General features: G+C 42.7%; 1 protein-coding gene across 1 annotated transcript; it reads left to right on the top strand.

Annotated features, from left to right (window-relative positions):
* Positions 1-1,984: 1,984 nt before the first annotated feature.
* On the top strand, positions 1,985-26,213 carry LOC133131584 (sodium/hydrogen exchanger 5-like). Its single transcript, XM_061246957.1, has 16 exons — positions 1,985-2,183; positions 4,150-4,452; positions 6,029-6,192; positions 6,687-6,765; positions 8,478-8,655; positions 10,253-10,473; positions 10,851-11,053; positions 12,595-12,684; positions 14,938-15,008; positions 19,515-19,641; positions 21,371-21,462; positions 22,883-23,009; positions 23,759-23,911; positions 24,496-24,568; positions 25,227-25,352; positions 25,711-26,213. The coding sequence occupies exons 1-16, from the start codon at positions 1,985-1,987 to the stop codon at positions 26,211-26,213; spliced, it is 2,709 nt and encodes a 902-aa protein (XP_061102941.1).
* The last annotated feature ends 841 nt before the right edge of the window (positions 26,214-27,054 follow it).

The raw sequence follows: 27,054 nt of genomic DNA, 5'->3' as shown, positions 1-27,054 counted from the left end.
TCCCCACCTTCAAACGCAAGCTGAAGACACACCTCTTCAAGCAGCACCTCTCCCCATCCCTCCCTACCTCCCTGTGAACCTTAATTGTTGTCTCTGTGACTTGCTTTGTGTATCAGTATTTTTTAGTTGGCTAGGTAAGCAGTGTTTTGATAGTTAACTTTGGTCACTTTTGCTCTGTTTGTTTGTTTCTTGTTTAAAAAAAAAAAAAAAAAAAATTGGCCCTCGTCCTTATCTTTGTTGTACAGGTAGCAGTTCAAATTGTACTTCCCTCTAGGGTCTTTCAGCGAACTTATCCCTGGTTATGGATATACACTTTGTTGTACGTCGCTCTGGATAAGAGCGTCTGCCAAATGCCAATAATGTAATGCAATGTAATGTTAACAAGAGTCAGTTTTTCTCAATTGCTTTGGCCCAATTGTCCAATATCAGTTAACATTCTCAATGAAAACTTCCACACCATAACATGACTTGTTCACAGCAGAACACCATTTTTCATTGCATTCTACATTGCAATTGTGAAGTATATTTATGAAAATGATAAAGTACAATTGTCTACAATTGTTAAGTTTTGCTTGAGTAGTTTCCTGTCAAATAGTTTAACTCTTAAGACTGAAATTATGAAAGCTCATATTGTTAATCATCAGTTAGCTGGTCAGCACCAGGTGGTTTCCTCTGATGTTGATGCCCCGTCCCCCAGCGACACACACACACACACACACACACACACACACACACACACACACACACACACACACACACACACACACACACACACACACACACACACACACACACACACACACACACACACACACACACACACACACACACACGCACGCGTGCACACACACCCATAAAAATGAGGAAATGTAATTTGTAGGAATGTGTGTAAAGTAATGTATTTTTTATGCTTTTAAAATGATGAACACTGCCCTGAATCTGTTAATTTAATCCCAAAATCTGACAGGGTGAATCCCACGCAACAGAAGCCCAGATAAATGTGGGTGTGTGTCAGTGTGACGGAAACTGTAGGATTTATCATTGTGTTCACAGACAATACGACTTGTGTGTTCAAAACAAACCATAATCCCTGATTCCATTTTACTGTTTTCAGTTCTGCTTTTATCTTAATCTTTTCATAAATACTGTGGGGATTTCTCCTTCTTTCTCTGTCATTATTAACTCTGTGATATCATACTCTTGATGAAAATAAAAATTCCAGACAGAGCAGCACAGAAAAGCACTGTTCTATAATATGTCAAATACTTGTTGATCTACTTTGTCATCAGCTGTTCACACCCCACTGGACAAGGGCCTATGCACATAAAGCATGCTCTGGGATGCTTTATGACTTTGCTATGGACCTGTGATCTATTCACAATGCAGCTGAGAAAGTTGTGGTTTGGAGAGAAAAGAAAAGCAAAATATTATTTTTTGTAAATTGGCACATGGTTCTTCATAGCATCTTCACAGTAAGTAAAACAGCTGCAATAACCATTTGTGCTAGCGACTCGAGTGTTGAGATATCATCTGGGAAGCAGTTGAGATGTTTTTACACCTAGAAACACAAACCTGGCAACAGGTTTTTTTTTTTTGTCCAATAAATGCTTAAAGACAATTGATGATTAATAAGTAGACTACAATCCATTGTACCCTAAAATGTTTACAGTAGTTCATACTCCTTAATTGAGTCTTAAATTAAGGCAAATAAGACATTGTATTCATTTTTCATTTTGTAACATATTTTTGTTGCAGAATATGATCTAAGCTAAGGCCATGACAGTATGCGACCCAAGAACTAAATTAAACTCTGCTTGACCCGACTGAATGCTCTTAGTTTAAGAGCTCATCCCAATGTTATGACTCGCTCGAGAGGTGACCCGTGCTTCCAGTGTGTTAGTATTGTAAACCGGTGACTCAAACGGCCACAGTGCTACTTCCCTTATATAAAAGTGAAAGGAGGACCGTTGACTTCACCGGGAAGATGCGCGCCGCAACTCTGCTCCTGCTGGCGGCGGTCGTCGCTGACCTTCCCGTGTCTGCGGACGTGGGTCAGTCGTCAGACGCGGGGCAGTCGTCGCATCACGGAGGGGGCTACAAGATCGTACAGTGGGAATGGAGCTACGTGCAGACGCCGTACGTCATCGCCATATGGCTGCTGATGGCCAGTGTTGCAAAAATATGTAAGTCATGAAAGCAATCGGATTTCCACACTGCTACCTGTTATAATAATGCATATTGTATATTTTTGTCACTTTCCTGTAACTTTGTCAAGAGTAATGGTAGGCGCAATAACTATTCTTTTGAGACTGTACTCCGCCTATTGGATTTTAACTGAAATAATGATTATGAGTTCAAAGTGCAGACTGTCACCTTCAATATGGGGGTATTTACAGCCATGTAGGGTGCTCCATGTAGGAATTGCATCCTTTTTACACATAGTACCCTCCTTTTAGGGAACTAAAAGTAATTGGACAGTTGGCTTTGAAGCTCAAATTAGTCGGGTGTATTCAATCTCTTCCTTAGTTCAGTATCTAGTCTTGCCTTTATCCAAAGCGCTGTACAATTGATGCTTTTTCATTCACCCATTCATACACACACTCACACACCGACGGCGATTGGCTGCCATGCAAGGTGCCCACCAGCTCGTCAGGAGCATTTGGGGGTTAGGTGTCTTGCTCAAGGACACTTCGACACAGCCCGGGCAGGGGATCAAACCGGCAACCCTCTGACTGCCAGACGACTGCTCTTACTGCCTGAGCCATGTCACCCTGATGCCTGATGTAAACCGCTAGTTACCTGCGAAAGCAGGATGGCCAGGCTAGAGTTTGCTCAGTATCAAAAAGAGTCTATAGAGTTCAGGGAAAAGGTCTTCTGGACAGAGGAGGCCAAGATCGACTTGTAGAGTACTTGCAAGAGCAAAGTGTGGAGGGTAAAAAGGAACTGGCCAAGAACCAAAGCACCCCCTCATCTGTGAAACAAGGTGGTGGAGTTGTTATCGTTTGGGCATGTACGGCTGTAACAGGTGCTGGTCACTTGCCTTTATCAATAATGTAACTGCTGATTACAGCAGCAGAATTAATTCTGAAGTGTACAGAAGCATCTTATCTGCATTTCAATTAAATGCCTCCAAACCTACAGCAAGGTAAAAACCCCACACATCAGCAGTGCTCTCTTGCTTCTTAATGATGTTCCAAATATTTGATTTTTTTTGTTGGTAAGCCTATTAGCCTTAGGTCTCGGTGATTAGCACAACTCTTCATGGTTATTATATTGACAAATGGCAATAACAGTCTCCAGAGACTGGAATGAAGACTAGATACTTAAAGCTTTATTATACCTGAACTAAGGAAGATATTAAATACACCTGCCTAATCAGAAACAGCTGAGAAGCCAGCTGTCCAATTACTTTCAGCCCCATAAAATGGGGGGCCTATGTATAAAGAGGAATGTGATTCCTACACGGATCACCCCATATGAATGTAAATACCCTCACATTAAAGGTGAGAGTCTGCACTTCAACCTCATATTCAATGTTTCTTTTCAAAGCATGTGTGCTAGAGTTAAGAACGGAGATTGTGCCACTGTATTTACAGACTGCACTGTATGTAGCTTCTTGCAGCAGGCCAAACTGTTGTTTAGCCTTCATACCTTACTCATATCTACTATCTGTCCTAACTAGTTTTTACATGTAAAATAGGTTTTAATCTCAATGTGACCTCCAATTAAAATAAAGGTTATTTATGATGATGATGATGATAGTGATAATTATGCTGCAAGTGTGCCTGTTCAATGAGTTTCGTTATCCTTGACGAACACCATTCAGTATTGAATTCCTTCAACACAGTAAGATGTTAATTAGGAATTTAGGTACTACAAGACTTCTCTGAATCTCACCAGTGCCAAGGGCGTATTACAGAGATTCTAATTTCTAAGTTCTAAGTTGATACAGATGCCCTTATTCAGTATGAAGCAGTATTTCTCAGATCACACAATTCCACAAGATTCTGAACTTGTGGACTTGTGTTGTAGAAGCCATGATTTTAGGCTTTTGATTGCCTTTGGAGTCTGTTATTGGCATTTGTCAACACTTTTATCTTACTTGGCTGGCTGGGCTTTGTTGCTATTGGGTTCTGTGTCTCCCTGCAGTGTTCCACTTCTCCCAGCGGCTCAGCTCCGTGGTGCCCGAGAGCTGTGTGCTCATCCTGCTGGGTCTGGTGTTGGGCGGGGTGGTCCTCGTGGCAAGCCAGAAGCCCCTGTACCAACTGGACCCCGGGCTCTTCTTCCTCTTCCTGCTGCCCACCATCGTCGCCGACGCCGGCTACTTCATGCCCAGCCGGCTGTTCTTCGAGAACCTGGGTCCCATCTTGATGTACGCCGTGCTGGGCACCCTGTGGAACGCCTTCTGCACTGGGCTATGCCTGTACGGGATGAAGGCGGCTGACGTGATCGGTGAGCCGGCGCGTGGAGGGCTGCCGAGACGGTTTCAGAGCGGTCTGGGCCCTGTCTGTGAGCAGTGATGCTTGTTGGGTGATGCTAATGAGCACTCATCTCTCTATGGGATTTAGCTTGGGAGTGACACTGAAGCTGCCTCAAGGCTTTATGTTAGTTTTTCTTTGTAATTCCTCATGGGAATGCACTCTTCTATCAAAACGGAACTGAAGAGCAGTGTAGTTAGGCGTGTCATGTTTTTGTGGGCTTTAGTACCAACAATATACACTGTGAGCACTTAATTTGATATTAATTAGGCTTATTTTTTGGACTTCTACTACTGTAGCCTATCCACTTAATGGTTTGACATGTGTGTTCAGAGATGCTCTTCTGCATACCACTGTTGTAATGCGTGGTTATTTGCGTTACTGTTACCTTCCTGTCAGCTTCGATCAGTCTGGCCCTTCTCCACTGACCTCTCTCATTGACAACACATTTGTGCCTGCAGAACTGCTGCTCACTGGATGTTTTTTATTTTTTGCACCATTCTCTGCAAACTCTAGAGACTTTGCATGAAAAGCACAGAAGATCATCGGTAATGACAATAAAAGGCAAAGATAATGTGAGAAGATGCTGATGTTTCAGTAATATGTGAAATTGCTGATCAGCGCAGACGGTATAGTGTATATAGTGGTCTTTTCAATGTGTCTGTAAATTATGACATTAAAAGCCACATTATCTAGTCGAGTGAGTAAACAGAGAGCAGTTGTTATTACATACACAGTGAAACGGTAATTGTAATTTCACGCTATGAGAGTGCATTTGGTTCCAAAAGCAATGTGAATGTACTCTTTCAGAATGCAATTATTATTTCAGAATAAACCTGAGTTGATTTTATTATGCAAAGCATCAGATTGACGCTCAGCTAAGCATGCATCAGCCAGATATGTGGACAGTGAGGCAGTTGAGTCCACTAGACCCCATTCTTCTTTACTTCTTATAGTTGAGGGGCAGGAGTGGGTGGCTGGCATAAGCTGTAGAGTCTCTGGTGGGCTTTGTGGTCAGTTCTGTCATTGGATCATTATTGGAAGTGCTGTGCTAAGCTGAATCAGTCATGGTCTGGTGGTGACTCTATCAAGCCTGCCCTCATGGCTGTGTTGGCCACTGCCTCTGTTTCCCTTAGCTATGCTGCCATAGCCTTCTTCTGCCAGGGTTCTCCTTATCGCACATAGGCTACTCTCTCTTCTGCTCTGCTTGACCAACTACCATCTGAACCCCCTAACAATGGTTCTTTCCACTTTTCCCTGCTTCTCTAGCTGGGGCGGCCTGTAGCGTAGTGGTTAAGGTAAATGACTGGCACAAGCAAGGTTGGTGGTTCTAATCCTGCTATAGGCACAATAAGATCCGCACAGCCGTTGGGCCCTTGAGCAAGGCCCTTAACCCTGCATTGCTCCAGGGGAGGATTATCTCCTGCTTAGTCTATTCAACTGTACGTAGCTCTGGATAAGAGCGTCTGCCAAATGCTAATAATGTAATGTAATGTAATGTAGTGCTGGGGTATAATTTTGAAATGTCTACTGTCTCCTGGGGGCTGCAGGGCCAGACGTGGAGGCTGGGATGATGGAGTTCCTGCTCTTTGGAGCCCTGATCTCAGCGGTGGACCCCGTCGCTGTGTTGGCCGTGTTCGAGGAGGTCCAGGTCAACGAGACGCTCTTCATCATTGTGTTCGGCGAGTCGCTGCTCAACGACGCCGTCACGGTGGTGAGCGGACTTTCATTTTGTGTTTAATTGAGTGTTCTCCGTGGTATAGGTAGACATAAAACCACTGGAAATAAACTGAACTACCATCTATGGAGGAGTTCTCAGAGATTTGTTTTGCTGATTACATTCGATAACATAGTTATTAATGTGTCTGTTTTTATTATTTGTATTATTTTTATGCCTTGCTTTTTGTCTGTATTGTAAATGTATTGTCACGTGTTGTTTTATTGTGCTTTATATTGTTTTACTAGAGCACTTATGTGTGTGTATATTTGTAAAGAACTATTATCAGCCCCAGGATGCTTGGGTCAATCACACACTATAAGTAATGATCTTGGGGAAATTTGGGGAAAATGTCAGGAATGTTGCTGTTGCAAGTTTTTCATGAGACAATAGGTAAACGGGATGGTTAAGAGTTAAGAACAGAGGTTAATTAATTGATAAATAATGGTTTAATTAATAATGATTGAATACTGAGGTTTATTCTCCACCAGGTTCTGTACAAAGTGTACATCTCTTTTGTGGAGGTCGGAGTGGAAAATGTTCAGATCGCAGATTATTTTAAAGGATTGGGTGAGTAGCACTGTATATGGACTGTGTTGCTGTGCATACAATATAATTGCACATGTTTTTATTGCAATATGCTGTATAGAGTTATAGTATAGTTATAGTAATTCAGCTGATTAGTTTTCATCTTAAAAATACAGAGCCATGAAAAAGTATTTCCCCCTTCCTGATTTCCTCTATTAGTGCATATTTGTCACACTAAAATGGTTTCAGATCTTCAGACAAATGTAATATTATAAGGGAAACTGAGTAAACGCAACACATTTAGCTTCTGTGGCAAGAATGTTGCCTGCCAGGAAAAAGTTATTTAAAAGGTTCTGACAGTAGGGGGCAATTATGTTGTATTTTGGCTTGTAACAGGCAGAGCAGTCAGCAAGATTGTCCCATAAATCCATTGTGGTTTAGGGTTTGCTCTTCACAAAACTACCACCAGGTGGCAAATGTGAGCACTCTAATCCACAGCTGTTGTGAGTAGCTAACTTACACAGTAGTACACAGTAGCTTAACCTACAAGAGTGTTAACCATTTGTTTTATACACAGATTTGCGGAATCAAACACAACAGAGCTGTGCTCCATTCAGGGCCTTAGGTCAAAATTTCCCAGTTAAAAATTCCGACTTCCGACCTCCAAGCATTCCAGGGGCACTACACAAATATCAAGTGATGTGGCAAGTGTATAACCACGTGAACTGTCCGCATTCTACACTGACCCAAAGACAGAAATATACCAGTAACATTACTCGTTAACTGTGCTCATGTCTAGCTCTTAAGAATATAGGTCTAGTTAAATCTACTAGCTAATCTGCAAAAGTCAGTAGCCGAAAGGCCAGTCTCCACCAAACAGCCGAGACGGTTTTAGAACGTCTTTAGAAGAAAGTTTTATCGGTGTGAACTGTCCAGTTTCAGAACGTCGGCTCTCGGCGGCTGGGGTTTTGAAAACTGAGCGTGTTGAGTCATAAGCCAGATGGAAGCTTAAGCCTTAAACTGGATTTTCCACCGGGGATTGTCCCCTGCTTAGTGAAATTAACTGGAAGTCGTTTTCTTTCTTTTTTTTTGGATAAAAGTGTCAGCTAAATAACACGTAATGTAATTCAATGAAATATTAAACATTAAACAGACTTACACTCTAACAGAATGAAAACTAGATACTGAAAGCTTTCCTTTGAATACACTTGACTGATCAGAAACAGTCCAATTACTTTAGGTCCCCTGAGGGGCTATGTATAAAAAGGGATGTAATTCCTACACAGATCACCCATATATGGATGTAAATACCCTCAAATTAAAGGTGACAGTCTGCATTTAACCTCATTATTCATTGCTTCATTTCAAATCCAATGTGCATGAGTACAGAGGCAAAAGAAGAGAAATTGTACACCATAGTTGGTCTTACCCTCTCATGAAAATGGTAATTTAGCTTGTCTTCATAAGGAAATTATTTTTAGTTCTTTATGGAACCCTGGATCATAGGTGTAAAAAGTGTGTAAGCTCCCAGATTGAGGCATTTTGCTCAACAAAGAAAGTTCTAGATGGGGTTTCTCTAGTCTATGGAGACTAAAAAACCCTGTCTTCAGAAAGTATACTGCACCAATAAAAGTATTGAGATGATCACAATTTACATTTGATTGGAGTCAGATAATGTGCTTGACTTGAAGGGACAGCAAAAACCTGGCTCCATCCGTCTCTCTGTTCCTTTCCTCTCCTGCTTATTCCTCCAGCCTCCTTCCTCATCGTCAGCCTTGGGGGGACGCTGGTGGGGCTGATCTTTGGCATGATCCTGGCCTTCGTCACGCGATTCACCAAGAAGGTGCGGATCATCGAGCCTCTCTTCGTGCTCCTCCTGGTCTACCTGGCCTACCTGACGGCCGAGCTCTTCTCCCTGTCCGCCATCCTGTCGTGAGTAGCTGCTGTGCCCGGGGCGTAGACTGTAGTCCATGGAAAAGGGCCTGGTCCATAGGCTGGTGAAAAGCATTCTGAAGCCTGCGAAGTCAAGTTTACCGGCGCCACCATTTTGTACACTTCGGAGCCATCGTGAGTAGGGTCATAGGATCAGAAGCGACTGTTGGGGGTTCCATAACTTACCCACGGGCCCTAGGAAAACCATGAGTAAGGAGAGAGAAAAAATGACACATAGACTGCGCAGTAAGGAAGTGTGAGAGTGACCCTGATTCATTCACAGAGTATTACACATTGTATTTTCCTAATAATACAATAACTTTGGCATATGGGGAGGCATTAGATTAAGAAAAACCACTGATTTCGACTACATTTGCTGTCAGGGGAGCCAAGCATTCTGGAGCCCATTGTATATCATGATATTATAACATATGTGGTAATCAGCTCCCTATAACCAAGGCTTTTGGACAATCAGGCTTTTGTGATCAACCTCAATGTTTGTTTTGTTTTTTTTATTACACAAGCCTGACACATTTTCTGACACATTTTGATTCTCCGTTCATTGCTGCAAATGAGAACTGTGTCCTCAGTTCACCGTCCTGATTTAATAGAGGTAAAATAGGAATGTATAAAAAAAGAAATATATGAATGTGTAAAAATGGGATTACTACTATCTGTCACTATACAAGGTAGTCAGAACAAATTACCCTTTTGCACTCTGCTTAATGTATCATGATGACTCACTGAATGGGTAACTAACACAAAGACATGATTGGTAGCTCTGCTATTTTAATCTGTGAGTGTAATAATAAAGGAAGAATAATCTTTTTTTTTGTATAGCACTTTTCACAAAGGGGCTTTGTCACAAAGCAGCTTTACACAGAACCGGCCCCCAAGTGTACGCCTAGGGCAACAGTGGCAAGAAAAAACTCCTTGGCTAACAGGAAGAACACAGCAGTACCAACAATGATCCAATGACAGCACTGACCGCTAAGCCCACCAGAGACTCTATAGCTTATGCCAGCCACCCACTCAACTATAAGACTAAAATAAGTTTTAATATGTTGTATTTATAAACATAATAATCATCTCATATACCACTCCAGGTTATGGCTAAGTGTGACACTGTAGTGATACTTTCATTGGTTTCTTGTTGAACAGAGTCACTCCATCAATTATTTTGTTCCCGTGTCTGTTATCATACATGGGCATCTTAGCCATAAATGGTAAATGGCAGGCATTTATATAGCGCCTTTATCCAAAGCGCTGTACAATTGATGCTTCTCCATTCACCCATTCATACACACACTCACACTCCGACGGCGATTGGCTGCCATGCAAGGCGCTGACCAGCTCGTCAGGAGCATTTGGGGGTTAGGTGTTTTGCTCAGGGACACTTCGACACTGCCCGGGCGGGGGATCGAACTGGCAACCCTCCGACTGCCAGACGACTGCTCTTACTGCCTGAGCCATGTCGCCCCCATAAGGAGCTCCATAATAGCCTTAAGTATCTGACATATCCATTTTACACGCAAAAGGCTGACTCCTCTCTTGGCCATTGTGGTCGTCCATCTCCTCTCCTCTCTCCCCTAAACAGCATGATCTTCTGTGGCATAGGCTGCAACAAATATGTAGAGGCAAACATATCCCAGAAGTCTCGCACCACGGTGAAGTACACCATGAAGACTCTGGCCAGCATTGCGGAGACCATCATCTTCATCTTCCTGGGCATTTCCGCCGTGGATAAATCAAATTGGGCCTGGGACTCTGGCCTGATCTCCTGCACCCTTATCTTCATCCTGGTGTTCAGAGCCATGGGTAAGTCCCTTAGCTCTGACCCCGTGCATGCACGTCTTCAGAGCGTTACAAGTGCTTTCGGTCCATGTACCTTTGACTAGTGTGCATGAAAATCCCATGAGCAGTTTCTGAGATGCTCAAACCACCCTGTCTGCCACCGACAATCATTCCACGGTCAAAGTCACTTATATCATTCTGATGGTTGATGTGAACATTAACTGAAGCTCCTGACTCGCATCTGCATGATTGTATGTATTGCTGCCACACAATTGGCTGATTAGTTAATCGCATGAATAAGTAGGTGTAATGAAGTAATATTGCTCATAAAGTGCTCAGTGAGCATATGCGTGTGTTTGTGCGTTTACTCATCTCTGCATCTCCCTGCGTTGTGTTTGAAGGTGTCATAATGCAAACCTGGCTGTTGAACCGCTTCAGACTGGTTCCGTTGGACGGGATTGACCAGGTGGTGATGTCCTACGGTGGCCTGAGAGGGGCAGTGGCATTCGCGCTGGTGGCCTTACTCAACCAAGATCAAGTTAAGGCAAAGGACTACTTCGTGGCAACCACAATCGTCGTTATTTTCTTCACGGTTATGTTCCAGGTGAGTATTTTCAGCCTGATATATGGGTGTCACAAAATTATATGCATCCTCCTATGATGCGTCTTGAACATTCCTGATCGAGGCTTGGAAAGGGATAAAAAGTCATCACAGCAAAGGTTCTGGGTTCAGTCTGAATCCAGAATATGTTTAATGTATTTCTGAAAATTACCGTTCCTGTAAGTAAACATAACTTTCATCAAGTTCAGGAGCCCGTCACATTTTCATGTTTACAGCAGATTCTATAATCATTCCCTCATATTAACACCCGCTTTCCCTCTCCCGTGTGCATATCTCTGTAAACTCCAATGCATTCAGGGCTATTTGGGCTCTGAGAACGAACTGTTCTGAGGTCAGCTGCTGGGTGGAGTGTGCCGATGCCATTGTCTGTTAGGGCTATTTGGGCTCTGAGAACGAACTGTTCTGAGGTCAGCTGCTGGGTGGAGTGTGCCGATGCCATTGTCTGTCAGGGCTATTTGGGCTCTGAGAACGAACTGTTCAGAGGTCAGCTGCTGGGTGGATGCAGATGGTAGGTAGGCACATAAAGTCTTATGCACATAAAGTCCTCTTCTCTGAGAAGGTAGGACTGCTAACACTGGGGGAGGAGACTTCAATCTCCATTTGATTAATTCATCTATTCATTAATTAATCAATGAATGAACTCCCTCAGACAAACATTGGACATTGCAATGTGTAGCACTGCTCTGAATTGATCACATTTAAAGGTCCCATATTGTGGAAAATGTTTTTAAAAAACCCACATTTCCACACAATCCGTATGAAGAAATAGTGAATCTTAACAAGCCGTTTGGACGTCCATGAAGTTATGACATCACAAAGAAGCGCTTGTTTGCTTGAGCATGGCCCACCTTGTTGGCAGAACAAATCCAAGCGCTCGGCACAAACAATCTTCAGTTGGTTGGAGCTAGCCAGCCAATCAGAACAGACATGTTCATTGATATCAATAAGCCTTAAAGACACAGTCTCTGTTCTTGGTAAAGCTCATGAGAGGTGCTGGAGAATGGACATGTATAACTAGATAGATTGCTTTTGGTAGTTAAAACCACATAAATGTCTTCTTATGGATATCAGGGCCTAAAATAAAACGTTTTTTTACTTACTCATTTTGTTATTGGACTACAACAATGCAGGCTGAGTAGGCCTACTGTCTTAAACCCTGAAGCTAAGTTTGGCAAAAGCATCCAGAAAAGGAAGATACAATCTGTGAGATAGATTTTCAGCAAAAATAGCATCCGATTCCTGTTGTCCCAATTTCAGTCAGTTTACAGTTGTTTGCTGACACACACAAGATAATTATATTGTTTTAATAGCTGCATCCAGTTTGAGCTCTGCTATAAACAGCTCAAGATGAATTAATAAACAATATAAAATTCATGAATAGTAAACATCAGTTTATAAGCAAAGCATTTTCCCAGAAGTTGGCCGTTATTTCGCCTCAGAGTGTTATTTGTGATGAGACTCATACCATGCCTTGAGTCTGACAGAGTCTGGCAAATTCAAATTCTTCTTCCCCTCCTCAACAGGGCCTGACAATCAAGCCTCTGGTTAAATGGCTTAAAGTGCCACAGAGCACAAATCGCAAGCCCACCATCAACGAGGAGATTCATGAAAGGGTGAGTGCTGTAGCAGCTTGACAAAGGCATGTATCCGCGACACTGAGATGTGCTTATTAGCTGAGGCCTGCATCTAATTTGGTAAGATGGAAACAAACCTATTCAGAGAGCATTCTTGCCTTCTGTGTCGTCATTTGAAGAATTCAATACCAAGTAATTCATTACATGTTGAACTGATGTTGATATTTGAGTTGATCTCAGATGCACTTTTGAACTCTGCATTTTGCTGTAAATTTGAATCCAAGTTACCCACAGCCGAACTGCACAAGCAGCACATGAAGGGTCCTTCTATGGGTTAATGTGGTTAATGTCTCTGTGAGCTTCGAGGGATAGTTCCTGCAAAAATAAAGGTTATGTATTTTGTTACCTTGAGGAATCCCCTCTGACAATGATAGCTTGTGAAACCTTTTTGATGGACATTTGGCAAATTTGCTAAAAGGTGCAGTCGAGAGCTGCTCTTGTCAGGTCGGAGCATTTCTCAAGGCAAGTGAGAAGCATTCATTTTCAGGCTGAACTATTGAACTGTCCTTTAACTGATGAACTGTGGAATGAAAGGTGGCTCTGCACTTCACAGTCCGGTCCGTAAATATTTGGACAGTGCACTTTTTTTTTTGGTTCTGGCTCTGCACTTTAACCTCATTAACTGAGGTTAAAGTGCAGACTATAAAGGGTGCTTCTATGGGTTAATAGCTGTGCGTGGTTCAAGGGATAGTTCTTTCAAAAAATATTGCTGTTTATTTTGTTACCTTGAGCAATACCCTTTGACAATGACAGCTTGTGAAACCTTTTTGATAGATATTTAGAAAATTTTCCTAAAGCTGCTGTTGTCAGGTCAAAGCATATTTTTCTTCAGACAAGAAAATGAGTAACATTCATTTTCAGGCTGAACTATCCTTTTAACTGATGAACTGTGGAATGAAAAGAAGCAGTCGCTCTCACCCCGGTTTTGGAGGTCAGCATTCAAAATCAGACTACAATTTGGGTAAAATTAACGAAAAGAGGAATCAACCTCCAATATCGATCGACGGGAAGGTCTCCCTTTCACTGAAGGGTGAAGGACTTACACGCTTGTTTTCCTAAAGAACATAATCTTTATTTACCTGCAAATAGATCAATGATCTAGATGTCCATGATGTCCCTCCTCGATAATGAAAATAAGACACACAAACCGTATTGCCCTTGACCTACAGTGCAGTCTGTAAATATTTGGACAGTGCGCATTGTTTGTTGGTTTGGCTCTGCACTTCAACCTCAGTTAATATAATCCAGGGTGCTTCTATGGGTTAATATCTGTGCGTGGTTCAAGGGATAATTCTTTTAAAAAATATTGCTATTTATTTTGTTACCTTGAGAAATATTCTTTGACTAGTGGATATTTGGAAAATGTGGAAAATGTGCCTAAAGGTGCAGTGGAGAGCTGCTGTTGTCAGGTGAAATCAGGGGCGGTCATACAGGTGCAGTGGCACCAGGGCCCCTTCATTAGGAGGGTCCATGTCTCTCAGTTTGTCAGTTTTTTTACAGGTCTTTATATTCTAACCACTCACCGGAAAATACCTCAAAGACTATGTTTGCTTCAACAGTGGTGTGTGTTTATATATCCTTAAATAAGATCATGGTTATTCATTTTCATTGTACAATATTCGATCATGCAAAATTTATACCATGTGTCTATTTTACAGAAAAAAGGCTATAATGTATGAACTATTCAGTTAAATAACTTGTAGCAGGCTAATTCATTTGGTGCTGCCAGGAAATATGTGTGCTGTTATCCAATGTGAACTGTTTTGATCATGTGTTGATAGTTAGTCTAATACATTAAGTATTGAGCGCCATTTAGCTGCCTAGTGTGAAAATGCCCTTGAAGGACAAAAGTGGGTCCCAGAACAGAAAGGTCTGCCTACATCACCGTCACCGTCAAATATACTGCCAGTAACACAGCTGAAATTTAGGCATAAACTGATCTTTATCCTTTAGTGTATTGGCCATGACTGGCTTAATCCAACTGCAGAGTGGCCCATCCTGGTGCCAAAAACACGATTTCTGGGGTTGCTGGGTGCTTCTGGGTCTGTGTTCACATGAGACCTGGCTCAAATACAAAAAAGATTGTTCTGGATTCAAATTCTTTTCTATGCTTTACTGAACCGGTGTATTAGAACCTATGGAATACTCTCAAAAAGTACCAAAACAATTACATATTTGACCCTGGTCCTTTACCAGCCCCCCAATGACCTCCTGCTCTCTACACCCTTCCAGGCCTTTGACCACACCCTGACGGCAGTGGAAGACATCGCCGGCCTCAGCGGCTACCACCACTGGAGAGATAAGTTCGTATGAGCTGTGTTCACACACTTTTCAGTGCAATTTCAGAAAACAACTCGTACATCTGTTCTACTGTGTGGATGTTACGTTTCAGTGCCATCTTGGGCAGAGCTGGGGATTTGAGACTTGGACTTGAGTCAGACTCGAGTCACAGAAATAAGGACTAGTGAATTGACTTGGACTGACTGCTATAAGACTTGACCTTGACTTGAGACTTCATTGCTTTGAGACTCGACTCGCCTTGAGACTTGACTCAGACTTGTGCCGAAAAACAGAAGACAAGACTCTCAAACAATATTAATAATTGAACACAAACATTTTCCCAGAACAGCTATGTTAGTTAATTGTAAGGGGAGCGGGGTCAGAGGACCAAGCGTGACTGAGTTGGGTTCTAAAAGTTACCCACAAGATGTGAGATAACCACTGATATTTTCTGGGGGGCATCCCTAGAGACAAGGGATACACCCCAGAGGAGGAAGAGGTAAACAAGAAAGGGAGTAAAGAACTCCCTGGCAATTAGCGAGTCGAGTGAGGAAACAAATCTCAGGGAAACTCAACCTTATGTCCTACGGATTATGGTAGTCGTAAAACAAGGCGAGTAAAACATAGGTATGCCTATAGCGCTAGGCTCCTACCCAGGCTCCCAACTGCTTTATAGCTTACCTGGGACCGGAACGGTAATGTGATAACAAAAGACATACAATACATCCCGTCTCTGATTCCACAGCAGAAATATTGGCCTTAACACTAGCATGCACAAAACAACCTTAACACTCTAATTCACCGATGAAGCAGGATTACCTTAAAAAGAGACCCATGAAACACATTAACCTCATTACGTTACATCACAAGGCATTTAGTAGATGGTCTTATCCAGAGCGACATACAATGAAGTGCAGATCAAACACAGGAACAAGTGTGAAGAGGACCCGAGAGGACAGTACGGCTCCGAGTCCTAGCATGACCATACAGATACAATCGGAACCCTTGAATAATACATCAACTTACAAACTAGCATACCACGGTTGGCAGCTAGAATACTCCGAGTACAACAATACGATAGCTAATACAAAACACAACAATATCTATATATAACTATTAGTGCCAGTATAGTCTATGGCATGTCTATGGCATCTACAAGGCTAATCATGGTGGTGAGGTAGGGAGGGAAAGGTGCAGCCTGAAGAGTTGAGTCAATTGAAAGAGGTCAGAGACTCTGCCGTTCTGACATCTACAGGGAGGTCATTCCACCACTGTGGGGCCAGGACAGAGAGCAGTCGTGAGCGAGAAGTGCAGGTGTGGTAGGGGGAGGTGCCAGACGGCAAGAAGTGGCAGAACAGAGGGGTCTTGCTGGTGTATATGTATAAGTGATTGAATATATACAGGGGCTGATCCCTTAACTGCCTGGTACGCGAGCACCAGTTTTAAATTTGATGCAAACCATAACAGGCAGCCAGTGGAGGTTGCTGAGCAGAGGGGTGACATGTGAATGTCTGGGAAAATTGAATACCAGACAGGCTGCAGCATTCTGGATCAGTTGTAGGGGTCTGATGGCAGATGCTGGAAGGCCAGCCAGCAGAGAATTGCAATAGTCCAGGCAGGAAAGGACCATTGCTTGGACAAGGAGCTGAGTGGAGTAAGTGGTGAGGAAGGGTCAGATTCTCCGGATGTTGTACCTCTACTTCAACAACTGAAGCAGGATGCTTATACCAGGGCTAGAATACCCGAAACAACATTACGCCTTAAATTCCCCTGACAAAACAGGATTATTTATACATTACTAAAAAGTGCACATGAACAGCCACGTGGGTATTAAACACAGAAACCCCTGCCCACCGAGAGTCAGCGACCTCCAAACACCATGCATTTAGACTTATTGAAAAGCCACACTAACGGCAAACATACATTAATATTGACACAGCTACAAAACGATTCAAGGCTCTACCGCCAGTGCGGAAGCCCTAAGGGGAAGGGAGATAAATACACGAACAGCCATGAAGATCTCCCGTAAAGAACTCAGGGCTATCGAAGATTCGGAACGCTCCTAGCGGGATGAGCGACACTCCAACTCAGACCTGCTCCAAGAACAAAACAAACACAACACAAACAACTACACAACCCACCACAATGATCTCCTCCTTAGATCCCTGGGTATCGAAGGTGCAAAATGCTCTCTCCTAGGGACAATAGTGTATAGCTTCAGTGCAATACGTACAGTAACTGACACTAAACTATGACGAGAAGTGACACAAAGAAACACCTCGCTATAAAGAAACAAACTTAAAGTGGCTGTCAGCCTTCGAAACAGCATGCCACGGAAAAACAACACACTTGCCCTAAGCCACAGGAAGTCTGAGCTAATCGTCTTAATTAGAAAAATAATAATAATTTCATTTAAATAATAACTTAAATAGAAAGGCACACAGCTGACCTTGATTGGCAATCAGACCACATGCAGCAGACAATTGGAATCATTACATTACAAAGCACTTAGCCAGAGCGATGTACAAAGAGTCAGTAGTCAGTACGAGGGTATTGATTACCTGATAGCTAAAGTTAACTAATCATCAAATTGGCAAAAGTACAAGAACTGCGCCCTCTAACGGCGCAAAAAAGGTAGTGCCTGGAAATTACTCAGAAAGAGCCGAGAACCGTGACAGTTAACTGCTTAGCACACCGCTGTCTATGGCTCTTCCTTCTTCAGCATTTATTTGGTTGCCATGGTAACTGCTAGGGGAGCAGGGGGCCATGGGGTTGCATTTAAAGGTATACAACAATATCTTAATAGAACCCTACAGCGTCCTTCCCTCAATATGAGTTCATAAACTGGCTCTCATCTTCATCAACTGCTGCTCCTGTGCGCCATAAATCACGAATGTCGTTCTACCTTTTTTTTCTTCCTGCCATTCACTTGCATTGGTCTTGCTAGCAGTGTAGGGAAGTCATACTTCTACACAAACACCATCAAGAACTGCTGCTCACTTTTCTCACACTCTTTCATATTCTCTGCAAACTCTAAAGACTGTTGTGCGTGAAACTCTCAGGAGATCAGCGGTTTCTGTGATACTCAAACCACTCTGTCTGGCAGCAACAATCATTCCGCAGTCAAAGTCACTTTGTTTATAGCTCTACCTAATAAAGTGCTCACTGAGTAAGTATGCAAGCTGTAGTTATTTACCAAAATAAGATAGTTTTAGTTTTAGGCTGACTGTTTGGACTAGTGAAGTATTACTGCTAAAACAAGATAAATTCATATGGTTATGTTTGGAATTAGAAATCTGACAACAGCGGACACCTCCAGATACATTTACAGAATTGTGAAGAAATTAAATTGTTTATAAAACTGTAATTAGGCATTGTATATCTCATGTTAACTGACTTGTAAATTTTCTTTTTTGTGTATTTCTGTGAACAGAATCAGTTTTAGCTTGGTACAAAAATGGGAAGTCTACGAAGTGAGGCTTTTGTTCATAGGAGTACCGGCACTTGTTTTTCTCCACTTAAAGCATTTCCTTCACTTCAGGTGTTGGGAGACTAGTTTATTGACATTTACAATGATCTCGTTTTGTGTATAGTGAAAATAAGCTTTCATGCAGCTCTGGGATTATAGGAGACAAAGGACAAATGTGTTAATTAGCATTTTTTAACACATCAATATTTTTGCTTTAAAGCAACAGCCCTCTTGTGAACTGATGTTTAACGGGATGGCAGTGGTTGTTTTCCAAATCGAGTCTGACTCTCATATGTTGTTGGGGAAATGAGGCATTTCTTGCTAATAAACTTGCAAAATCTCTAAGGAAAATAACCTTATAACCGCAATAATCCGCTCCGAGGTGGTGATTATACAATTTTAATGCAGGGCGATGAGAAGCGGAAGTTAACACTGGGTAATGACCACCTTGGAGCAGATTATTCCGCTTAGACCACGGTGTTTTACCAAAAATGAAAATATAAGCAGAAGTCGTCAATATTTTTGCCCAATTCACTCTCCAAATAAGACTTATTTTGCTGGCACTATTTACTATTTTTCTGTATCAATGTTTTCCCCCACCTCTAATCCACACACTGCCTAGACATCAAGGTCTTCAGTATCAAAATATGATTTCCTTTTTTTAACAAATAAAATAGGTCATGAAGTCATTAAAGTTGGAAGTAATTGGTTTGTAGAATGGCTGTCCTGTCCATACAAAAATACAATTCTTTTAGATATAATTATTTTTTACTTTCAAGATTTTCATATGGAAAACTAAGCAGTTGGCTAATGAGGGAAACAGCTCCATGCAGCCTTCTAATTTGAATTTTCTGTATTGAGTGTGTAATTGTTCTGTGACCTCACCTATTTGCTGTGTCACCACACTCCACAGCACGGTGAAACTGTACTAATGCTGTGTTTCCCATGATCACTCACACCTTGTATTAGTACATTTTAATATAACTCTTACTGTTTTTGTAATATTATTCTCTGCATAAGTGCTGTTTTACACCCGCTGTTCTCCTTCTCTCGAGTGTAGATGGGAGCAGTTTGACAAGAAGTTTCTCAGCAAGCTGCTGATGAGGAAGTCTGTGTACCGCAAGGCTGAACTGTGGGAAGTGTACCAGAAGATCAACCTCAGAAATGCCATAACCATCATCGACCAGGTAGGATTTTCCTGTTTATCGTAAAATGGGATGAGGTGTAGACCAGGAACCAGGAGTTCTCACCAAAGGAATGGTTTCCATGGTTCACCCCTGGGTTTTAATAGCAGAGACACTGTGCCTTCATGAGCAGCTCCACAAACATCAGAGAAAAAAAAACACAAAAAAGGCACAGATTTCCATAATCTTATGCTGAACCATTCAATACATGTGGTATTCAGCAATGGTGGATATTGTGGAGTCATGTTTTACCACTAGGTGGTGCTGTGCCTTAACACATGACCGAAATACACAGGGTCATAAAATGGGGGTGATAAAATGTCAACTTCCCTCCTCTCCTCCTTTCAGCAACAGAAAATGTGTACCACAAATGCACTGATCTGTATACCAGTGCTGAAGCGATATACACTCACTGAGCACTTTATTAGGAACATTTTTACTTTATTACACCTACTTATTCATGCTATTATCTAATCAGCCAATCGTGTGGCAGCAGTGCGATGCATACAATCATGCAGATACGGGTCAGGAGCTTCAGTTAATGTTCACATCAACCATCAGAATGTGGAAAAAATGTGATCTGAGACTTTAACTGTGGAATGATTGTTGGTGGCAGACAGGGATTTTCACGCACACTAGTCTTTAGAGTTTGCAGAGAATGGTGCAAAAAAAGCATCTCTGAACACACAACACATCATAACTTTAAGTGGATAGGCTACAGCAGTAGAAGTCTAATAAATACCTGATAATGTGCTCACTGAGTGTACATATTCATATTCAAAATTAAATTTTCATATTTCTCACTCAGATTACAGGGCAATGAGTTCAGGGCATTGGAATCATTGGTATCAAGTAACATCGGTAATGTAAAATGGCATAAGAAATGATGCAAGAAATATATGAATATCAGTAATTTGTGTTTTTAAATTGATATATTCCAAGTCATAGCCCATTTTGTACTATTTGGGTGTCTTGCACATAATGTACCATGGAGACGGGCGACCATAAAAAAACACACAAAATATTTTTGATGATTCTGAATTCTTGAAAAAAGCAATTTCCTATATCCTTGAGTTTCATTCCACATAAAAAAGGAGGTAGGAAACAAAACATTCAGGAAAAAAAGTTAATTATTGCTACATTTTGTATGAAAGGACATTAATTGAATTTCGCTTCATTTTAAACTGGATGCTTTTGATATGTTGGAAGGATTCAAGTATTCCAAAGGAGTGATTTATTGAGTGATTTTTCAAATAATGACAAGACTTCACTGTATTCTTTGTGAGCTTAATTAACATCTGAGCCAGTGATTCCATATTTTTGTTGTGTTTTTGTTTTTGAGGGACTTGCCTTTATGATAGCTCTTCCTCTGTCGACTAAAGCCTTCCTGTGGTGTGAGAAGGTAGTAGAACGGAATCACATTCACTAGTTGCAGTGTAGTGGCATCAAAATAATAGTGTCAGTGTTTTGTAAGCACTAAAGAGATGACTAAAGCAACAAGGCAATCTATTTTCAACCCCTGGTCAGAGAGCATGTACTGCCTTTCTCACCCCACCATGTAAAGGGTCAGTTCAGACATAGGGTAGTGGTATCAATGCTAGCACAAACATAGCAACATTGGTAACTAATTACCATGCTGGTTCCAAGCCTTTGTTTACCTGTACATAGCTGCGTGTAAAATGTTGTCAGTGGTGGGAAGGTTTGTCGTCTCTTGGCTCTTGTGTCTCTCCAGGGTGGCAACGTGTTCAGTGCTGCAAGGCTCTCTCTACCTTCAATAGCGAGTAGGCCATCCTTCCCTGAGGTCACGGACATGACCAACTACCTGTGAGTGCTGCAGAGTTACTGTTTGTGCACATCAACAGGCATTTAGAGTTTACTTACTTCCTAGTACATAAGTGGTATGATGACGAAATATAAAAAACTTGTAGTTTTTTTAACTATTAGTACCGTGCACATTTCCGCGGCATTGGAAAGCTTGTCATTCTAAATTCATGAGTTTTGCAGTATTTCAATCAGTGCAAACAATCAATTGCCACAAGAGAAGGGGGGGAATGCTGATGTTGACTGCTCTGTAGTAGCGCATAAAGAATTGAGCTGTATTATGAGTTTTAACCATTTCCCCTGAAAAAAAGGACAGTTCAGATTAAACCTGAAATGTTTTTGCAATTAAAATATATTATGGATTTGGTTCTCTGGATCATGCCCGTTGTTGGTAAATGGTATGCAGCTTTAACAGTGGGAGTCATGGGGATTGTTTCTGTTTTGAATGTTCCGATTGGTCCATGTGTGTACGTCAGGCTGCTGGGTGAGTGAGTGGTGTTTTTAGTTATTGTGTGGCGGTTTCAGGAAGTGCCTGGTAGCGGAGAACAGTTGGGTGTTATACAATTAGCATTTTCGGCCCTGGAATCGAAAAGTGGTTTGGGTCCCCTGTGTCTCCCAACTATGGTTCGGAGACAAAAGCAGTGTGTTAAAAATGATTGAATGGAAATAAACACACTCTAGCCATGCAGCTTTAGCAATTAAACAGGATTCCTTAGTATTTTGTATTATAATGACTTCCTCATTATTACGGCAATGTTAGGCCCATTTCTTGTTTATGTCACTGTGAGAACATCATTAAATGTGCAGTTCCATTAACAAAGCATCCGATTAATAGAAAGCACGTGGTTTAAAATTAGAATAAAAGATTTATCCCGGAAATTAGCATTATTATAATCTGATTTTCACATGTTTTTGTCATATTTTAAATCTGATTTTTTAAATGGTAAATTCCCGGATTTTTTAATGAAAAATAAACTCTGAAAATGATGAGCCTTAACTACAGTCCTCCAAAAGCACTGGAACAGCAAGGTGTATTTTGCTATACACTGATGAATTGAGTTTGAAGAATTTTGCTTGTGAAGACTGCATTTGTTTTAGAAAAGATAAACCAACATGAAGACCAGAGAGCTGGCTTTGGGAGAAAAGCAAGCCATTTTGCAAGCTTTGAAAAGAGTGGAAATTGATCAGAGATAAAAAAATAAAGAAACCGCTGGTGTACTGAGTTACAGACATCGATCAGGTCGACCAAGGAAAACAAACCGCTGTTGACGACAGAAACTTTGTGAGAGCTGTGAAGAAAAACATTTAATTTTTTACTTCAACCAAATGTATTCAGTGTATTGCAAAAAGGAATTGGCCTTGCTGTTCCAATACGTTTGGAGGGGTCTGTATGAGTAACCGATGCTCTCTGTGCCCCTGGAAGGCGGGAGAATGGGAGCGGAGTGTGCCTGGACCTGCCGGCAGTTGACCCGGTTCTGGGACCAACGATGGACGAGGAGTCCGAGACGCACAACGTCCTGACGGGGAACCTGTACAAGCCCCGGCGAAGGGTACAGCCTGGATGGGTCGGCCAGTCTCACTCCTCAAACCTGCATTTCCCTCTACGTCCTCGTGCCTCTCCTGCTCAACATTCAGATTAGTGTTATCTACTCACTCTTACCCATTAATTCTTCAAATCTGCCTCAGCCACGACATCCTCAAGCCTGTTTGTGTCCTACTCTGTGTTCAGGCCAGTGTCCCTCCCCTTCACTTCCCAGACTGGTCTTCTCCCACTCACTTTTTATAGCAGTCTACCCATACTCACTCCTCTAACCAGTCTACCCATGCGCTCTCCTCAACCAGTCTACCCATGCGCTCTCCTCAACCAGTCTACCCATACGCTCTCCTCAAACCAGTCTACCCATATGCTCTCCTCAAACCAGTCTACCCATACGCTCTCCTCTAACCAGTCTACCCATACGCTCTCCTCAAACCAGTCTACCCATACGCTCTCCTCTAACCAGTCTACCCATACGCTCTCCTCTAACCAGTCTACCCATACGCTCTCCTCTAACCAGTCTACTCATACGCTCTCCTCTAACCAGATTCTACATACTCACTCCTCAAAGTAGTCACCCCCTACTGACTCCTCAAACTGGCCTCCCCCGTTCACTCATAAAACTGGTCTATCCCATTTACTTCTCAGACCGGTCATTCCCACTCCCTCCTTGAAACTGCCCACCACCGCTCAACTCTCTGAAACCCTCTCCCAGTTCCCCCCCCCCCCCCCGAGTCACTCTCTATCTCAACGCCACCACAGGTTCAGGCCCACTACAGCCGGCACTTCATGACGACGGGCGAGAGCGAGAGACAGGAGCGGGAGGTGTTCCAGAGAAACATGCGCGGCCGTCTCGAGTTATTCAAGTCCACCTGCTACCGGAGCAAGAGCCGCCACAGGAAAATCCAGAAAAGGGTAGAACCTCCTTCCCACTTTCCCTCCTCTTCCATCGCCTTCTATTCTTCCACGGAGGCTGCTCAGAACTTCAGAGCTCACACGATGACTAGTAATTTTCTCTTCTTTACCTGCATAAGCGGTTCCCTCAAGGCCTTTTTCTGTTTGGAGAACGCTGGTACATTTTCACAGGCAGTACATATGAACAGATTCATTTTATAGCATTAATTCCCGTTTTTTATCCGTTTTTACTGCATATTTGTGCGCATTTCTTGAAGAATAATTAATACATAGAGGAAGGTAATATACCTACAGAAATTACCTAACGTTAGTGCACAAGATGTCCTGGGGTTACTTGAAGTTTACATTTTCTTACTATGGACCATGAACCGGCAAACCTGCCAACGTAAAACTGACAGGTCTAAAATTGTTCTAAAATATTCTTCATCGCACACAAAAAAACCCCAAAAAAAACATATACTGTACCAAAGCTGAAATAGCATCAAACCCCCAGAAAGTGAACAATCCTTTGAACTTTTTTCAGCAAGTAGATATCATTATAAACATCAGAACTACTTGACTCTTTTATGCCATTTTATTTACAGCGTAAAGGATCGGATATAAGTGAGCGAGATGGCAGTGATAAACCAATGAGAAAAGTCAGCTGGCAAGACACAGGTACAGCACAGCCCAACACACTAGAAAACCTTTTCTATGTGGCAGTCCGACACATAAAATGAATTACATATGATTAACAATCTTTATTTGAACTGATTCCTTAAATTGCATAAAGGTTTTTTTTAATTTAGTATCAGACACATTCAGTGTTGTACACACTAGTATAATGAACCCATTCAGCGATAATGAAGAGAAAAGTGGGTTCATTTTTATTGAAAATGTTCTCCTCATTCACACATGTGCCAACAGTGAAAGGCTGCCATGCAGGGGTCCAATCAGCTTGATGGGAGCAATCGGAGGTTCGAGACACTTAAACACACCCAGGGCGGGGGACTACCCTCCAACTACCAAACAACCGCTCTTAGCTCCTGAGCTAATGTTACCCCTGATGTTCTAAGCCAGGGTGTCAATCTCCAGTCCTGGAGGGCCGCAGTGTTTGCTGGTTTTTGGTGTGTTTCAGCACGAGAGACACATTTCAAAGTCTTTCATTGGCTAAAGAGTCCACGCACCTTGTTGTCAAGGCCTTAATTGGCTGCTGATTGAAAGGAAACCACTAATACCTGCAGACACTGCGGCCCTCCAGGACTGGAGTTTGACACCCCTGGTGTAAGCCGATGTCAGGTAGCGGGTAGTGTGATCCGTCCTGTTGTGTGTGCAGCGGCCGTGGCTGTGGATTGTGAGGAAGGGAAGAGTGAGAAAGCAGAGCCAGTGAAGGAGGGGGATGGAGGAATTACCTTTGTGGCTCGCAAGAGCGACGAGCTGCCGAGAGAGAGGCCCAGATCAGGTGCGTTGGTCTCACCGCAGTCACCACGCCGCGTGCCCTTCACTTTCACTCGCCAGTGATCGAGACCGTGCAGTTATCAGGTTCTGTCTGCATCCTGAGTGGCCATGAGATGTTGAGCCTCAGATACTGCCTTTTAAAATGTGCATTTGGTGGTATTCTTGTGTAAAACGTCACACACACATACACACACACACACACACACACACACACACACACACACACACACACACATATGTATATGTAGTACCCTGTAAACACTACAAATACATATATATGTATTCAGGATTCTAACAGATTTTTGTCAAAAATCTGAAAACCTTTCTCTTTACGACTCACTTTAATTCTGTTCCCCTTCCAGTCCCTGTGGCTCTGGAGGTGTGTGGGAGCCCCCCGGTCGTCACCGGCGGGGAGAGGCCCCTGCCCTGGAAGGGGAGCGGGGGAGCCCTCCCTGTCTGTGTATCCATGGAGGCCACCAAGCTCATCCCCGTGGACCTGCAGCAGGCCTGGAACCAGAGCATGTCCTCCCTGGAGAGCCTGGCCCCGCCCCCGCCCGAGCCCCTGCACCCGCAAGTGACCGCCCTCTGCCGGGAGGAGGGTATCCTGGCTGGAGGAAGAGGAGGAGGCGCAGGGGGAGGTCCGGGCAGGAAGCAGGAAGGAGCCCAGTCCCCAGAGCAGCAGGAGATGCAGCCTCTCCTTCCTCCTCCTCCTCCTCTTCCTCTTCCTCCCGTTCCCCTGGCTCAGGGCATGGAGGGCAGGGGCCTGTCCTGCAGTGGGAGTCCCTGCATCATCATGAGGAGCCTGGTGACAGCGCCCCCTCCTGGTGGGGAGGAACCGAGTGGGGGAACCACCCAGCTTTATTGAGCCAGCACTGTTTAGAGGGCCCACTCATACCACCTGCATCCAGTCCAGATCAGTAAATCCTGTGCATGGCTGATACACTTCTGTTCTGATCACTCACCTATTCAAACGTACCCAAACTCAAGATACAAACTGATCCTGGAGACTCCTGGTCCTGGAGAGCCACAGGGTGTGCTGGTTTTTGTTTTTGCCTGTTTTCAGAACCAAGAAACCAGGGCTGAGGTGATTTAGTTGTGTATTTAACTGCATTAATTGATCAGATAAGTGCTGAGTAACAACAAAAGCACACCCTGTGGCTCTCCAGGACCAGCAGTGAGTACCACTGCAGTACAGTATAGTGCTATAATTCTGATGATTTATCCCAACACTTGGTAGAAAGAAATAGGAGCAAAACGGAAGAGTGGGCATGCTGTAAAACTGAAAGCGATAGCTGTAGAATATATTGTGTCCTTCATTAAAATCTTGACAGTTTGGATGTAGATCATATCTACATTCAATGTGTTTAACCCTCCTATTATGTTTGGGGTCAATTTGACCCCATTTAGTGTTTGACATCTCTTAATAATCAGTTAACCTTGTTTCATATTGATACTGTATGATTTTTCTAATTTGGTGGGATTAAATGGTATGGTAACATGCAATAAACATACAAAGTTCTGCACCAACTTTGCATACAAATGTGTTGTGTGGGGTTTTTTGACCCTCTGTAACTGTATTAAATGTAAGAAAATATATAACCATTTTTATTTTTCTCAGATTTCTTTCCAGATGATTCTGGTGGCATTTTCCCATACAGGTGACAAACTTTCACTTCCTGTACCTCAGGCACTAAAATTAGATGTTT

This window comes from Conger conger, chromosome 6, assembly GCF_963514075.1.
Source record: "Conger conger chromosome 6, fConCon1.1, whole genome shotgun sequence".
Taxonomy (NCBI): Eukaryota; Metazoa; Chordata; class Actinopteri; order Anguilliformes; family Congridae; genus Conger; species Conger conger.
This window is presented reverse-complemented; position numbering and strand designations above follow the sequence as displayed.